This window comes from Carassius auratus, chromosome 4 (genome assembly GCF_003368295.1).
Source record: "Carassius auratus strain Wakin chromosome 4, ASM336829v1, whole genome shotgun sequence".
Classification (NCBI taxonomy): domain Eukaryota; kingdom Metazoa; phylum Chordata; class Actinopteri; order Cypriniformes; family Cyprinidae; genus Carassius; species Carassius auratus.
Window position 1 is genome coordinate 28,170,713 of NC_039246.1, and position 17,192 is coordinate 28,187,904.

At 35.5% G+C, this 17,192-nt stretch overlaps 2 protein-coding genes across 3 annotated transcripts; both read right to left on the reverse strand.

Moving 5' to 3' along the window:
* Positions 1-784: 784 nt before the first annotated feature.
* LOC113065127 (diphosphoinositol polyphosphate phosphohydrolase 3-beta-like) lies at positions 785-9,328 on the reverse strand. Of its 2 annotated transcripts, none has more exons than XM_026236338.1 (5): positions 8,925-9,328; positions 2,892-3,002; positions 2,745-2,789; positions 2,545-2,629; positions 785-1,438 (listed from the first exon to the last, which is right to left on the reverse strand). In XM_026236338.1, exons 1-5 carry the CDS (start codon positions 9,018-9,020, stop codon positions 1,239-1,241), a joined length of 537 nt encoding a protein of 178 aa, XP_026092123.1. In that variant the 5' UTR covers positions 9,021-9,328; the 3' UTR covers positions 785-1,238. The 2 variants fall into 2 exon arrangements, with proteins under 2 accessions (XP_026092123.1, XP_026092113.1); XM_026236328.1 differs by having other exon boundaries at positions 2,545-2,632; positions 8,925-9,326.
* Positions 9,329-12,207: 2,879 nt separating this feature from the next.
* On the reverse strand, positions 12,208-16,249 carry LOC113065138 (ubiquitin-conjugating enzyme E2 N-like). Its single transcript, XM_026236351.1, has 4 exons — positions 16,131-16,249; positions 14,880-15,126; positions 13,994-14,134; positions 12,208-12,976 (listed from the first exon to the last, which is right to left on the reverse strand). The coding sequence occupies exons 1-4, from the start codon at positions 16,158-16,160 to the stop codon at positions 12,930-12,932; spliced, it is 465 nt and encodes a 154-aa protein (XP_026092136.1). The 5' UTR covers positions 16,161-16,249; the 3' UTR covers positions 12,208-12,929.
* Positions 16,250-17,192: the final 943 nt, after the last annotated feature.

The window sequence follows — 17,192 nt, forward strand, 5'->3', positions numbered from 1 at the left end:
ATGATTTATTTCTTTATATATATATATATATATATATATATATATATATATATATATATATATATATATATATATATAATCTTTAAACTTAATAAAGATATATACATAATTTTTTAATGAAGCCCATTTCAGTGTCCCCTTAGATTTTGTTTTTGTGAACTTATTTCCCATTTTTAGTTGTTATACTCATTAGATTTCAATTACTTTAATAGGATACAAAATATTGTTTAAAATTAAATAAGCATGAATTAAGGGCAGTAAAACAAATAATACCACAATGCATAAATACAATATAATTTAAATAACACAATTCTTTGTGCATTATATTAATAACAATATAGGAAAATGTGTCATAAAAATTCTCATTATCTTTAAAAAGGCTACTTTATCTTTAATTATATATATATAGAGAGAGAGAGAGAGAGAGAGAGAGAGAGAGAGAGAAATATGACCTGTGCATGTTCTTGACCAGTTCCATGAGATTTACCCGTTAACATTTCTTTCTTTTCTCTGACAAAATTCACAGTTCTGTTCTTTTCAAAATCAACTAAAGAAAGACCTCATAGAAAGAGTTAAGAGCAGAAAAGATTAATACATTTGCATTGTAGTTAAAAACCATCATACATCATTTGTCATCTTCAGTCTTTCAGTAAATTTACAAACGTTTGTTTTTTAATCAAAGCATAAAATGAGATTACGACCCTCCTGCTCTTCATCTAATTCCCGGGAATCTCATCGACCGGAATCTCTGATGCGTTCAGGAATCCAGTTATCCGTTCAGGAGCAGCAGTGAAGGGGGCTTTTAAAGGGCTCGTCTGAGTCTTAAAGGGAAGTCTGGGGTCAAGACAGCGCAAACCGACTGAATTCAGAGGTCAAACGCTGATAACGCTGCGTGGAATGAAAGTGACATTCCCCACGTCACAATCCCAGAATGCCGAGCTCTGTGGGTGAGTGTGATGGAGGAATAATGGAAGTGCACTTCCATGTAACTGCTATATAAAGCTGGTCAATAATTATTATTCCATTACAACAACTAAAACCTATCAGCTGACAGTAACTGACTTAAAAACTAAATGGTTAAGGCATTCTTCACTGGAAATCCCACACGTCTTTGGTTTGTCCTTCTAAAGAACGTCCCAAAGGTGCCCATGAGGTGTTGTGAGGGTCATAAAAGCCCTGGAGATGTGTGTGGGTGGTTCATGTAGACATGTGTGTGTTGTACGGAGTGTGTGTGTATCCTATCTGCGTGCGGCTGACGCCGGAGCGCTGTAGAGCGGTGTGAGGGTGCTGGGAGATGTTTGGGGCAGGAGGAGGTTTCCGTTGGTGGTGGTGGATGAGCGATTGATCCGCAGGCGTCTCAGGTAGTCAGCGTGAACGGGTTTGTGGCTCTGAAGGACCTCGATGGCCTCATCGATGGGAAACCACTCGCGCTTCCGGCCTACGGGACAAAAACTGCAGCATGAGCAAAATACACTGCAAAGACTGTAGATATTACAACATTATGAATTCATATATTGTGGGGTCTTATTGTGGGGTGTTTTATTATTAAATTAAATATGTTTTAAAATTAAATTAAATAAAACTGAATAATAAAATGGATTAAAAAATAATAAAGAATATTTTGGGAGATTTTCCTTTTATCTTTCATGTTTTGGAATTAGAATTTTTAATTGAGTTTAAAGGGGAGGATTGGAAAATAAAAAAAATAATGTGTAACTTTATTTTTTTTTCATTCATATGTTTGAAATAAAGATATGGTTAAAATAAAATAAAATAAAATATTTAAATTTGGTTTGGATAGGAAGGGAGTTAAAATATATGCACATAAGGTTTTTGAGATTTTTATTCTAATATTTCATATTTTTATAATAACGATAAGGATGAGTGTACATTTTGTTATCCTTTATATTTTTGCAATTAAGATATTATTTAAATTAAATGTAAAAAAATATTTTTTAAAGATTAATTTATTTTTAGGGAGCAGGAAAGGATGGGAAAGCAGTTAAAAATATATGTATATTTAGTTTTATTTTGACGAGGGATGTTCTTTCACATTTTTGCAATGATATGTTTTCAATTAAATTGTAAAATAAAATTAAACTAAGGGAGCAGGGAAAGAATGAGCTCATTAAATATGTCTGTATATTTTCTTGTTTTCTTTCATAGTTTTACAATAAAGATATAGTTTAACAAAATCAACTGAACAGAATTAAATTTTAATTATGGGGTATAAGAAGGCAGCTGAAAAATGTATGCTGTATATCCTATAGATCCTGTTTATATTATTGCAATACATATATGAAGTAAATTAAATAAAAATAATAATAATAATTTTAAAACAAATGCTAATAGATACATTTTCACATGTGATCTCAGATTTATAGACTCCACAGCATGGAACCAGTGTGTTTGTGTGTGTGTGTGTGTATGTGTGTGTATAATATACATGCAGTCAGGAAACAGCTGAACAATCATGGGACCGTGAGGGCTAAATACCTTCAAATCAGCAAAAAAGAAGCAGCACACAAACACACACAAACTCACCAATATTGACCGAGTCCTCCCAGGCATCCAACGTCTCTGTGACCGTCAGCACATACACGTACGTCCGGTGTTTCCGGTCCTGGTTCTGCTGTTGTTGAAAAATAAACTCTTTCAGTATGAGGGACTGTAATCGCCTCATCTCATTCTACATCTATTCAGGCGTCTCAAGCATCCAATCAGGAGAGAGAGAAGCGCCTTACCTCAAACACACCGAGCAAACGTCCTAATTTACCCTTCACTCCGGCCTGAGGGAGAGAGAGAGAGATAGAGATCAAATCCACAACAATCCAAAGTCAGTTAAATAACACCCTGACTGCTAGAAATGATGTAAAATGACAATGTGGCACCTCCTCGAAGACCTCCCGTACAGCAGCTCCACACGGCTCCTCCTCCGGCTCCATTCCTCCACCAGGAACGATCCACTGATCCGGGTTTCGACTGCTGCTGACCAACAGCACCTGCAGAAACCAGCACAGAACTGATTTCAGTCCCAGAGAACTGTGGGATAGATGGCAAGAAGATGTCTGCTTTTAAAGCCTGTAGTTTCCATTGTAAGTGCTTTACTGTAAACACATTCCCTGCTGTCATGCAGTAGGCCTTTTTCACACTTCTGCATCAGAAAAGCAGAACTTTTCACCGTAGCCTGGATGAATGGCAGTGGTTATAGCACAGGATTATTGTGATTTATTAGTGGTTTATCACAGATCCTTCATCTAAACACACCAATCTCTGTCTACAGTCATTTATTGGGTTTAATGAAAATTATTTTGACGCAAATTTTGTGGTAAAATAACTAAGGATTGCACACAAGCCTACTGTATTTGTACTTGAATTTGAATATGTAATACTTTGGAGTCTGGCTCAGTGTTGTTTTATATACATAACATAAGTGTTAATTATTATTTTGGATTAGTTCTTATTTTTATATTTTATTAATATATTTTTTAAACATTAAATATATTATCATTTTAATTTTAGTAATTTTTTTGTGTCATCTTTATTCTTTTTTATGTCTATATATATATATATATATATATATATATATATAAAATCATTTTTAAAAAAGTATTTAATTAGTTATTTTTATAAATAAGTTAAACTAAATGAATATTAGAATGTTTCCTTGCACTAAAGGCTGGAATAAAGTAAGTTTAAGGCTTTATTTGATTTCAGTTAAGTTAATTTGATTTCAAATTAAACTTTTGTATGGTTTTTACTTTTTAGTTAATGATAATGACCCTGGTTTGATCACCTTTTCAGAAATGAGCAGGAATACAATACAAACAAAATATATTACAGAGCATTAGAAGGGTATACATCACATTAAATTAATTACAAGTAAAGACAGCACAAATTAATCAACAATGTTTGCATTGCTTTCCTGAGTTTAATAGTTTTAGTAGTTAAACTAATAGTTTAATAGTTTAGTTTAGTAGTTTAAACATGTTGAATAGTTCCAGATATTAATAATAACCCTGGTGTGAGTAACTTCTGACAGTGCAATTAAAATTAAATTAAATTAAATGTATACATTTAGCAGACACTTTTATCCAAAGCGACTTACACTGCATTCAGGCTATCAATTTTTACCTATCATGCGTTCCCGGGGAATCGAACCCCTAACCTTACGCTTGATAGCACAATGCTCTACCAATTGAGCTACAGGAACACGCAATTGTGATGCTACATCTTGATCTCTGATTGGCTAATCCTCCAGCCACAGAACGGCCCTCAGGTGTGACCCACACTAAGAGGATTGTGGGATTGATGCTGGTGGCATTGTGACATTACGTGCATCAGTCAAGTTCATGACACTTTCTGTCACCTGGCTTGTTCTGGGCCAGACTGAGGTTATTTTTTACGACTTGCTGCATAGCTAACCACGAGAAACGGGTCACCTGCTTAAAGAGAGCAAACCACAACCACAAATCATGGTGAAAGCACAAAAGAAAGCTTTCTGTACACAGGATTTGAATTTATATGTGGCATCTTAAGGTTTTGTGCTCAAAACACTCTCACGATTCTTCTGTTTACATGCAATTCTCCTTAAACAGTCGTTTTCTTGAAACACATTCTGGTGGTTTCCCACAGATAACCAGGGCCGTTCACACATGACAAAAGAGCTTATTTTCAACCACTCAATCAACAAAATTATATCCAGTGTGTTCTCACTCAGTGATGAAGTACAGTGCCATACAGTTCAAGAAAATACATGACAATGAAACGTCTTATACAAACAGGTTTGAGAATCACTCAAACACAACCTGTAATTTACAGACCCATAATTCCACCCTGCCGAATCTCATGAAAACACATGCATATCATAATTAACCCCAAAACAACAAGGATAAAACAAGGATAATGAAGAGTCAACCAATCATTATTGCAAAATAAACTCTGAAATGGTGTGATCAGGGGTCAGTTGCATAAACTTAGCCTTCTTGTTTAGTCAATGTCTTAAGTACAAGTTTGACCAGCTAGCAGTTAGACAAAGTGAAATCAATCTTATTTTTAAATTCAACTTGGATTAATCTACGCTTTTATGTAACTGAATAAGAAAAAAAATTTGCAGACTACTTTTAAGACTACTCTTAACCTTTTATGCAACCGGCCCCAGGATTCAAAATTGAAGGGTTTTGTATCTTATTGCATGGATGTAAAAATCAGTCTGCAATAACTAACCAAAAATAAATAAACAAGTAATAATAAAAGTTATTCTAGACTGATATACACATGCAGACACAAAGCCAGATGTAAGTGCATTATATATTTGCATTACTATTTATAACATTATTTTATGACAATTAAGTAAATTTTTAAATTATTTTTTTTTTCTCATTTAAATCTCTAACTTAATTCTAACTTTTTACATGAAGTCAGCAAAAATCGATAAAACAGAAATCGTGTTGCACATATAACTCATTATTTAAATAATATACAGTTGATATTTTTTAATGAATCATATTTATTAATTAAACAATTACAACATACATATTAATATAATAATTGTTTTTTTTCTCCACATTTTCCCCTTCATAGATGAAATTATAATCTACCTTTTATGATCTATTGATTCATGAGATAATCAAGTTTTTTTTTTTCAGAAATTCATCACATTGCTGCAGTTAAATGGATTGTGAATGTCATTTCATGTTGACATGAAGAGACATGACACATGACAGGACCAGAGTTTTCCGGTTTCTGTGACTTCCACTCAATGTCACCGCAGCACAGCACCATGAACAAACCCGGACAAACCCGCTGGAGCAACCCCGAGGTTAAGTGTCCTGTTTAAGGAAGGACACACCAGTGCATTTCATTTGAACTAACCAGCCTTAACCACCACACCACAAACAGACCCAGACAAGATATCACGCAATAAAAGTCAGGTGACTACAGTGAACAATGTGGTTGAAATCATTCTTGAGTGTGTATGGATGTGACTATTCAGTGAAATGTCACAGTTATTCTAAATCTGCGGTATGTTTACAATAACTCAGATTCTGGAGAAAAAAACATCACTGCGTTCAATAATAAACATGATGCTAAATGGCGTAAGGTACAACACACAGCATTTTTGTTAATTACAGAAAAACATAGAAACACATTAACATTAGGAATTTGAGAGAAGCCTCTTAAATGGATAGTTAATCTCAAAAAAAATGTATTCCAAACCTATGAATTTATTTCTTCTGTTCAACACAAAGGAAGATATTCTGAAGAATGTTCTTAAACCAAATAGTTATATACACGATGGAAGTCAATGGCTACCAGCAAGTTTGGTTACACACATCCTTTAAAATATCGTAAATTTTGTTTAACAGAGGAAAGAAATTCATACAAGTTTGAAACAATTTGAGAAAATAATCACATAATTATCTTTTTTGGATGAATTATCCCTTTAGGAGTTTTTTTGTATATTATGTAGAAAGATACACTTGCACATGAGTTGATGTTTTCTTAAGTTATGCTTACATGAATGTGCAATAATTTTATGAAAGTCCTAAACTAATTTCTCAAATGAAAACAATCATTTGACAACTGCTAGCTTTCACACAAGACAAATCACTAGGATGAGGTTTAAATTCCGCTAACACACTGTCTGTCTCTCCTTGTGGCGAGAGACTGAGTCTATGAAGTGTACTGAATGGGAGGGATTTTGACTCATGCGATCGCTGATCCTCTGCCCCCTGCTCACCCTCTTTCACTCCGACACAAAGGGCAGCCATTTCAGATGAGTTCCCCCTCACTTACACAGACATGCACTGACTGTGGATCAGTCTGGAGCTGGCATGCAGTGCCAGGGCTGTTTGTAGAGCTGCTCTGAGATCAGCAGGCATGAGCGAGCGTAGACTACAGAGTGGATATGAAGCAACTCCAGATTTACACCAGCAATCCCACAAGACAGCTCCAACAACTCAGATTCTTCTCTTTGGTTACTTGGATACAAGGAAGTGACAGAATGAAGGATTATTGGAAAAGCAGAAACCTCTGAATTGGCCACTTGAAAGGAATCAACTTTCACCCGAAAATTTAAATTTGCTCAAAATGTCCTCACCTTCAAGCCATCGATGATGCAATTGAGTTTTTTTTCTTCATCAGATTTAGAGAAATTCAGCATTGCATCACTTTCTCAGCAATGGATCCTCTGCAGTGAATGGGTGCCATCAAAATGAGAGTCTGATAAAAGCATCACAATAATCCACAAGTTATCCACTCCAGTCCATCAGTTAATGTCTTAAAAAGTTAAAAGCAGCGTGTTTTCTAAGAAACAAGTCCATCATTAAGGTGTTTTTAACTTCAAACCATTACTTCTGGCCAAATGAACGAGTCCATAATTAATAACAATGCTTCCTCCAGTGAAAAAGTCTCTCGACTCAAAACCGTTTTGGCTTGTAAACTGTGCTTGATGCATATTTCTCTCCTGATTCGGACCAGATTACTTTTTCACTGGAGGAAGCAACATTATGGACTCACATGTTAGCCAGAAGCAACAGTTTGAAGTCTTGATGATAGATTTGTTTCTTAATTTTTTGTCAACTGATGGACTGGAGATGTTTGGATTATTGCGATGTTTTTATCAGCTGTTTGGGCTCTCATTTTAATGGCACATATTCACTGCTGAGGATCCACCGGTGAGCAAGTGATGAAATGCTAGATTTCTCTTAATCTGTTACCATGAAGAAGCAAACTCATCTGTATCTCCAACAGTCAACACATTTTCAGATATTTTAATTTTTTTGATGAACTATTCCCTTAAGCACAAAATTCACTAGAGTGCATCAACGCACACATATCTTCAAGTTTATGGTGTGATTAATTATTTACAAGATGAACTCAAGGCTTTACTGGTTGTCCACAAGATAATTGCACTCTTTTATTGTCTCTATTCATATTAATCACACATTAGACACTTAAAAAGCAGCTCTCTTTGGAGCTGATTCAAGATATTCAGCAACAAACCTTTACAACAACAAAAATCCAAAAATGAGTTAATATCTCATGTTTTTTGTATTGTTTTTTAAATGTTTTTAAAAGGTACCACTGGGGGTTATATGCCTTTCAGTCTTATGACTTTTCATGACAGTCCTTTGTCAGAAGTGGAGGAAGCTGGTGCAGCTGTATACATGCATTAACACAAGGAGTTTCCGAGAGCTGCAGTCTGACGTGCTTTTATTGCATAACTGCACTACAGAGGCCCAGTGACCGACAGTCTAAAGTGCCTTTAAGTCATCATGGGTGACAGGGGATGAACATGTGTGCAATGACAAGATAGATAGATAGATAGATAGATAGATATAGATAGATAGAGTTTTCTAATGGGTTAATATATAGCTGAAATAGGTTTACTTGACTAATGAGGATCAATGGGATTTTGGCCAGAGTAGTGCTGTGTGACAGAGATTACAGCCCTGGATGAGAATTAAATGAACAGATGTGCTCTAGATTACACTGTGCATTGATCTGAGCAGTGCGTGCTGCAAAAACTTCACTTTCTAAGAACACTCCAGATATTTTTTAGCACTCCAGATGTAATCCGTGCATTGTCTGGTGTGTCTGTACAGTGCATTATTTGTTTTGTGTATGTATTGTATCCAGATGCATTGCAAATTTCCAAGTCATATCATCAGTCTATGCATTTACGTGTCCATTCATGATGAAACTCAGAACTGATGTACTATATGACACATCACATGACATCATACTAACACCTGATTGATAGCTCTTATATATATATATTCATATTTACACTTCAAATATCTGTATGTGCAGATATATTCTGGCTGGACCACAGGTGAAAATGTCAGTGCGTGTTGAGACACCGATTGATCATCCGAGCATCATGTCTGGTTTAGTTAACGACGTTAATATCTCCGTACCTCATCCTCCCGTTCGTTCTTGAAGCACAGACACGCCGCCCGCCGCTTGAATCCTTCCCGGTCGTACGTCCGCGTCTGGTTCGGTTTGAACTTCATGCTGGAATCCCGTCAGTCCTTCCGTGGATTTATCCGACCGGTCAGCAATGCTCCGTGAACGGCCCGAGCTCCGTGAGTCACCACCGACGGCGAGAAGCGGTCCAGTACCGGGCTGGACCGAGTTTACGGTTTTGCGTTGGTTTTAAATCCAATTTAAATCATTCCTCCGCGTTTAGTCCAGCCAGTTCGAATCTCTAACGACAAGTCTGCACACCTCTGTCCATTCCCAGGGCAAAATATCTCGGTTTCTCCCGGTATATATACATACGTGTGCGGTGGGCCGGGTACGAAATTACTAACGCTAGTATGTTGACGGATTGGTACTTAATATTCATGATAAACCGTCAGCATTGGAACGTTACCAGATCACGTCATCATATATTAATCAATAGCGTTCACCATTGGAAGGCAATTCCTCGACGTCATCACACACTAATTAATATGCATGAGCGACATCTTGGCCGTAGTAGGATTTGTAAACACCGGCCGCTGCGCTCGAGACCTCCATCAGACGAATCCGTGAACTGCGCTCGCACTCCTCCGTTACCGCATTACTGCATGGCCTGCAGGTAACGTACGTTATGACATAATTTGCCTTAGCTTTTACTATTCGCAAATATTTATATATTAACATTAAAGTTAATTAACAACATTAATGTTAATAGGCCTAAATAAATTAGTTGTTTAGACAAGACGCGTACTTTGAGCATCAGATAATTCACTGTAGACATTATCCATAGACACATCCGTTGATTACAAACACAAATCAGTTCTGGCAAGATTAATCAAACAAGATTATGAATATACGTTCTTACAGTAACGTTAATAGAACGTTTGTTCAATGTTAGCTATCTGGTTCTTAACAACGTTTTCAAAATGTTTATGTCTATGAAACGTTTAGTTGGATGTTTGATTAGGTTTTTTTATATTACTATTAATTTTGTGTGAATTCTTGACATTCCTGAAATGTTTGCAAAATGAATCGTTATTAATGCATAATTAACGTTTCTTTAAGGGTTCTCTAACATTTACATAATCTAGAAAATAGATGTATAAATGTAAATAAATACTGTATACCATCCAGTAGCCTATACAGCAGTGCATTCATGTAAATTAAATAGTGTAAATAAATAAAAATTAAGTAATACCATGGTAATATCATTTGTACATTTTTCATTAATGTAGTGCTGTTAAAGACAACCTGGAATGCTGGACTTTGGCATAGATACTGATCTGATTGAATTACGATGATAACATTGTTTAACTTTGACAACAAAAGAATCTGACAGCATTTTTTCTGTTATCACTGTGCAAACAAGATGAAGAAACAGTTTTAACGATAAACACTCAAAGACTATTTTCAAGGTAGGTTTACTTGTAAAATCATTAGTGTAATTGGACATTTGAATTCAAACCAAATAGTTACTGGGATAACTTCCCCTATAATATTTTCATCAAAATTATAGAGAAAAATGTTTTCTTGGGTGGATTTATTAACCTAAGACAGGGATCACCACACATGCCTGCAGTCGTCATGTCTTTAATGAGTGAATTACAGACATCTGATTAGTGAGGAATGCTCTAAAATCTGTTGCATTAGCCTAACGCTAACATGTGTCATGCTGACGTAGAAAACAACCTCAACTCAACATGGGCCAAACTCGTTAAGCACATTAATCAGACAACAGCACAATGGAAATAAATGTTTGCCATGCGCTCAACAGATTTTGAGACAGAACAGAGAAGTGTGAATCTGTTCACGGCGTTAATGAGATTACAAGGATCTGATCGGAGCAACAGCTGCCACACACTCACTGAACGTGACTTTTAATTCACATTTATTGAGCTGCACGAGTAACCATCTTGTTTTTGTAGAATCAGTAACTTCATAATGAATATGAACATTTACTGCTCAGAAAATACTCATATGTCAGCGTTAAATTGTAAACAGTAATCAGTTCTGTTCGTGCACATATACAAACACTCTGACATTATTACAAGCTATGCTCCCAAGGTCTATAGAAACGGCGTAATGGTAGCCATTCAGACACTGCAGACATAATAAACAGCTCATTAGATATGAGAAAACACAAACAAGAGAGTGTTTTGATTGCTCTCGATGGCTATAAACGGGCAGCAGACACACACAAACATGCAGGACGGAGAAATGTGGAAGTCAGAAATAACTTGCAGCTCTGCTACTCAGAGTTATATAATGTGTGTTTGGTAGAAGAACCGAGTCATGTGGAACAGAAGAGAGATAAGAGCCACCGTCCTGCGGTTCTCAGACAGCTTGATTTATAAACCCAGCAATGAAGCTCTGTCAGAGGTCACTGTGGCTCAAATAAAGCGAAAGTCTGAGAAAGTCCCATTTAAGAGAGACAGAACACACTTCATATAATGTACTGGAGAACTGACTCTTAATTTAAAGCCCAAAATTATTAATTTCAAATGAAGGAAAGTCATTTGTATTAAACAAAATATATGAAGCCTATATTTTAATAAACTTGAGCAGCTGAGTGGATGCACCTTACGTTCATTTTTAATTACATACATAAGATTTTGCTCTTAATTGACCAAAAAAAAAAAAAAAAAAACAGCAATTGTCCATGTGTTAGACCATCTAAATACACTGACTGGTTTTCGTATACTATAAGGTACAATACAGTAGAACTGCACATTTTAGAGTGGCCTTTTATTTCGGGCACACCTGTGAGGTGGATGGATTTTCAATGGCAAAGGAGAAGTGCTCATTAACATAGATTTAGACAGATTTGTAAAGAACTAAGATTTATTCACACAAATCTGAATATTTGAGTGAAATAGGCCTCATGTGTACATAGATAAATGTCTTAGTTCTTTAAGTTCAGCTCAAGAAAAATGGGGGAAAAAAACAAGTGTTTTGTGCAGTATATATTGTACTTACTTTTTTTTTGGGGGGGGGGGGGACTAAAATGGTGATATATAAACTCAGAATTTCAAGAAAAGTGTCAAAATAAAAATAATAAAAAAAAAAAAAAAAAAAAAAAAAAGGCAAAACTGTGAAATGCGGAATTTTGAGAAAAAAGGTTGAGATTAAGTTCACTGCTACCTTTTTTTTTAAAGTTCCGTGGCAGTTACAAGCTATCATAACAATCAGATTAGAAAATGTAAAAAAAACCTTTAGAAATAAAGAGAACAAACCAAATAACATAACAAAAAATATTTTTACTAAAACTGAACATTTACAGATTTAATTTTCCCAGACAAGTATACAGATTCCACTCCAGCCGAAACACAAACCTTTACACGCACACTAACACATGTTTCGTTTGGAATAAAACAATGTCAGAGCAGGTTCTGTCAGATAAGCAATGATATAGACGGGTTCGCCACATGCGTTTAATGAACTGAGTTTCACAGGAAGGAAAAGGAAAAAAATTCACATCATTTTGTCCCCGACCGAAAAGCAGCATGTATGCATCCCACGTTTAATAGGCCCTCCCTCTACACCCTGAAACATAAAAATGAATTAACAAAAATGAACCATCCACCTGGATGCAGGGCCGGGAGCTTACAATCAGTTTGCAGTGAAATCCACTGCCCTATTGACTGTAATAGAGACTGTACTACACATTCTGACAGGGTCCAGTGTAGTGACCACGCAAGGGAAGCTGGGAAACCCAGGCCATCACTACATGTCATTTCCTGGCCGAACCCAGAAGCAGAGGGATCATATAGTGGAGCGAACATTAGCTCTGACCAGGAACACACCGACACTCACCCAAAGGGCTGCAGTAGTTGTTTTTGAATCTAATTTTTTTTTTGCGCTTGCTGTTTTAATTTGTCTGAGAAAGTGTCCTTTAAATGCAAAAGAAGACAGGAGGAGACTGTTCCACTTCTCTCACGTGATGCCACCGCTTCCTTCTTCTAAACTTCAATGTTGTTGCCAGCATAAAGCCTGGTCCATGTTCGGGCTGTGAGAGAGAGAAAAACACCCTCCAGGACATTAATTAAGATCATTTTGATTTGATTTGGGTGGATCTCATAAAACAGTAATGAGAATCAGAAAAACTGGAATTGCAAAAATGAAAAAAATAAATAAATCATAATTATTTCCTTTTGATTACTGAGTGAATTGAGCTAAACCTGTGTTTTTATTTAGAAGCCCTTTTCCACAAAAAACAAAACAAAAAAAACAGTAATTGGAATATTATCTGGCTTTGCTTTTACAATTTTGAGAGATAGAAACTTGAAGAAAAAAAAGATTGAACTGTGAGAAAATATTGCAATTACATTTCTTTCTGAATAAATATAATATGGTGGAAATAAAACTCAGGAATGCAAGTTTAAAAATAAATAAATACAACAAAAACAAAAACATCTATTGTAAGGAGGAATTTTTTTAAAGCTTTTGAAGATAAATGTGAATGTAAATCTGCAGCAAATACATCAAAGTTGGTTTAAATTGAATGCATCTTGCTTTGTGACTATGGTATTCATCAAAATGAAAAATAATCTTTTAAAGAAACTAAAAATTTGTGATGGGCATTGATTAATCGCATCCAAATTAAAAGTAAATAAATATAATTTATTATGTATATATAAACACACACACACACACACACATGCATGTATATATTTAAGAAAACTTATGTTTATATTTATATATATTTTATATGAATGTAAAACTATTGTACATACAAACTGTTGTATGTGTGTGTCTTTATATATACATAATAAAATATTAACAATACACAGACATATATTATGTACAAAATGGATGTGGATAATCGCAATTAATTGTTACCCAGCACTACTTAAAACACGTAAGGATGTTGAAATGAAATAAATGAGATATTCTTACTCATCTTCGCCTCGTGATGAAAAATCATTACATGGATAATAACAATAAATAATAATTTCTTCCAAACAAGTACAAGTAATTACACAACAACATAAACGTCTAGCTAGTGCTGATGAGAAGGTCTCACCTGTTTCAATGGCTTGAACCTCGTTGCTCTTCCACTGTTCAGCGACATCGTTAGCCAGCGGGTCATCAGGGTTCGGAGCGCTTAGTAAAGCCTGGATAGAGAGCAGCACTGTACGGATCTGAAGAGCCGGAGACCATTTATCTACAAGAGAGAAGAGACAGACATGGGACCATGAGCCCTATAAAGCCTACAGGATTGTATTTGGCACATAAAGCTCTCGAGATGATCAGCAAGCATGATCAAAACTTTGCTGTTAAACCTGTTGCACATAATGTACTGCATGCCTTCTTTCATCTGATTGGTCACTTTTAAACACGTAAAAGTTATTTTAGTATAACTGTATGAACATGCACCTTCAGACTCACTTGTCTTTTGGATGACAAATCTCGACTGATTTTATCAAGGAAACATCAGAATAACTGAACTAATATTTCCAAATGAACACTTATTGCTCTGCTTTACTTGATTCTCCTTCCATCGTTTTTTAGAAAAATCTGTGCGTCTCAAATCTGATCACCAGGATATTTTGAGAAGCGTTTGTTTCCAGAAGCTTTACTTTCACTGATCTTCCCAACCCTCCAAAACATCTCACATCTTCTGAGGAGCCTATATTTCTTCATCTCTCAATCACAATTGGATTGCATTGCATATGTTTTGATCAAGTTAATATCTGCTGTAAGTATCAGCTGTACTGTAGATCTCAGTTATTTACATTACAAACTAAAATTGAGCTGTTTTCCCTCTATATTCTCACTGAATCATATTATATACACCATCAAATCCTAATATATCAAATATGATATATACAAAACATGCAAATTTAAATAAACTTCCAAATAATCTGACTATTATTTCATATGTCAGGTTTTACAAACACTATAATTACCTTTCAGGATGTCCAGACAGATCCTGCCCAGTTTGTCCACATTTGGATGGTAGATTTTGGTCATGAATCGGACCTTGGGAGCAGCCATGGGATACTCTTCTGGGAGGAACAGCTCCAGTTTGAACGTCCCGCCCTCAAAGGGTGAATCCTGCGGCCCAGCGATCACCACATGGAAGTACCGAGCGTTTCCTTCATCAGGCTCCGCTCTGATTCCAGGCACAGGCTCGGCCAACAAGCGCTGCGTCTCCTGTCAAAACACTCACGTGTGAAACACAACGCCAAAGTCATGGGTTCGAATGCATGAACTGATCACATGTAAACCCTGAATGCCATGCAAGTCGCTTCAGATAACAAAAAACATCTGCCAAATGCATGAATAAAAAAAGTAATGATATTGATGAACTCTATTCGTTTTCAGTTGCATGTGAACAAAATCTATTTAGAAAGTACCCGCAGCTGCACTGAATACTTTTGATAAAGCTTGTCCATAAAATGCTTTAAAAAATGGTCAAAGGGCACAAAGACATTATGTATACTTTTCACAATTGGAATATGGAGATTCCTGTCATTTTATGTGATGACAATTATTTGATTTACACCAGTCTGTTATTTACAATATTAGATTGGTGTAAATCAGATAATTAGGGTCTTAATCCATTAAAGATAAACCAAAGCCAAAATGGCACGTGACTGTGTAAGTGAACTGTGATTGGTCTGTTTAACTGTCTATCAGATGACGTTCTCCTGTTTAAGTGGGCGGTTCTTGGCCAGAATAAGATGCAGTGTGGATCAGACTCACTGACAAATAAATTTCTGTAATGCAAGATTAGAATCGTGTGAACAAAACGCAAACAAATGGTTAAATTTTACTAACAACATATTTACGACACACACTCCTTCAAAAAGGTTAAATTCATTTCCTATTTGCATGCAAACTCTCTTTGCACGGAATATTCTGCTAAAACATTTCCAGTGTTTGCCAGAGCAGCGCGTGCGTGATCGCTGCTCGCTTACAATCCAGAAAGCTCTGATGCCACTGCTCTGTCACTCTTTCTATGAAGACTATTCCCATATATTTTATGCAATGTGCATGATTAAAACAGTGAGCGCAAGGGAGCCTCCCTGCTGCAGCGCGAGCTCGGGCCAACAGCAGCAGCACGTGCCGTTTTCTTTCATTTTTAACGCATTGCTTTCGCAACGCACACATATACCGCAACGGAACGCACAAGACAAACATTACGGGAATTAAACCTTAATAATCCTGCGGGGTAATCCAGCCATCTCGTTTTATTAATGCGGTTTGCGCCGTGGCCCGGTCCCTGCTCCTCGCGTTGAGGTCGATAGAGCATGCGTACAAGTCTTCCGGTAAAAAACGTCATCGTGTGTTCCAAATAGTTTTTTATGGGAAATGTAGTTTTTTCAGAGAGTGTCTACAATTTTGTGTGTTTTCAATACCCCCCCCCCCCCCATTAAACACTGTATAACCTTGTACATGTATTCTTCTATTCCTTTACTATTTGTTTTTAATATAGTTTAATAATTTTTTTTGACATCATTTCCCTTCTTAATAAATTTTAAATTACGATTTTTCTTTATGCATTGTTCATTTGAGTTGTTATGCTCCTGTTAATTAATTTAAACTCCTCTTTATGTATAGCACTTTAAATTGTGTATGAAATTTGCTATATAAACTTGCTTTACCCAAGTAAACTATCTATTAAATAGGTTTTAACCAAATTAATGACTTCACAATTTTTTTAGAATGCGTTATACTATACTAAGAAAATAAAAAGATATCATTCATGTCATTCAGTTGATATGGTAAACATTAACATAAATTATTTTGAATTAGTTTTCATTAAAAAACATAGTCATAGTAAAAACAGGCAAAATAAATACAATAATAAAATAAGATAAATAAATAATATTAATTATTTACAGATAAAATAAATTGTCATCTTGCAGTCCTTCGCCGCCCACGTGTTACAAACCACCTTTAGAAAAATTAAATATATATATTTGTAATAAAACTAGAATCCACTGTGACTTAATGAAATGTAAATATTTTTCTTTCTTTAAGCTATGTGGTATTCATTATTGTTATACATCTTTTATAAAGTATCAACTTTGCAATGCATGGGGCGCCCTCTGGCGGCAAAAATATCTAGTTGCGGTTCTACTTTCCCAAAATTACTATATTTCATGGACTATCCCAGAGAATTAGGATTAAATCAATCAAAAAACCAATTCGTTTTCACTAACATTTATGAACGATAATATTTTAAATGGGCAAAAAAAAAAAAATATCAACAG

Bases quoted from the DNA above. Each gene is read 5' to 3' on its own strand.
- LOC113065127 (XM_026236328.1), bottom strand. From the start codon at position 9,020: ATGAAGTTCAAACCGAACCAGACGCGGACGTACGACCGGGAAGGATTC. The intron at 3,003-8,924 runs GTACGGAGATAT...TGGTTTCTGCAG, and splicing joins AGAACGAACGGGAGGATGAG to GTGCTGTTGGTCAGCAGCAG. The intron at 2,790-2,891 runs GTGCCACATTGT...TCTCTCCCTCAG, and splicing joins TACGGGAGGTCTTCGAGGAG to GCCGGAGTGAAGGGTAAATT.
- LOC113065138 (XM_026236351.1), bottom strand. From the start codon at position 16,160: ATGGCTGGATTACCCCGCAGGATTATTAAG. The intron at 14,135-14,879 runs GTAATTATAGTG...TCTCTCTTGTAG, and splicing joins CTGTCTGGACATCCTGAAAG to ATAAATGGTCTCCGGCTCTT. The intron at 12,977-13,993 runs GTGAGACCTTCT...TCTCTCTCACAG, and splicing joins GGTTCAAGCCATTGAAACAG to CCCGAACATGGACCAGGCTT.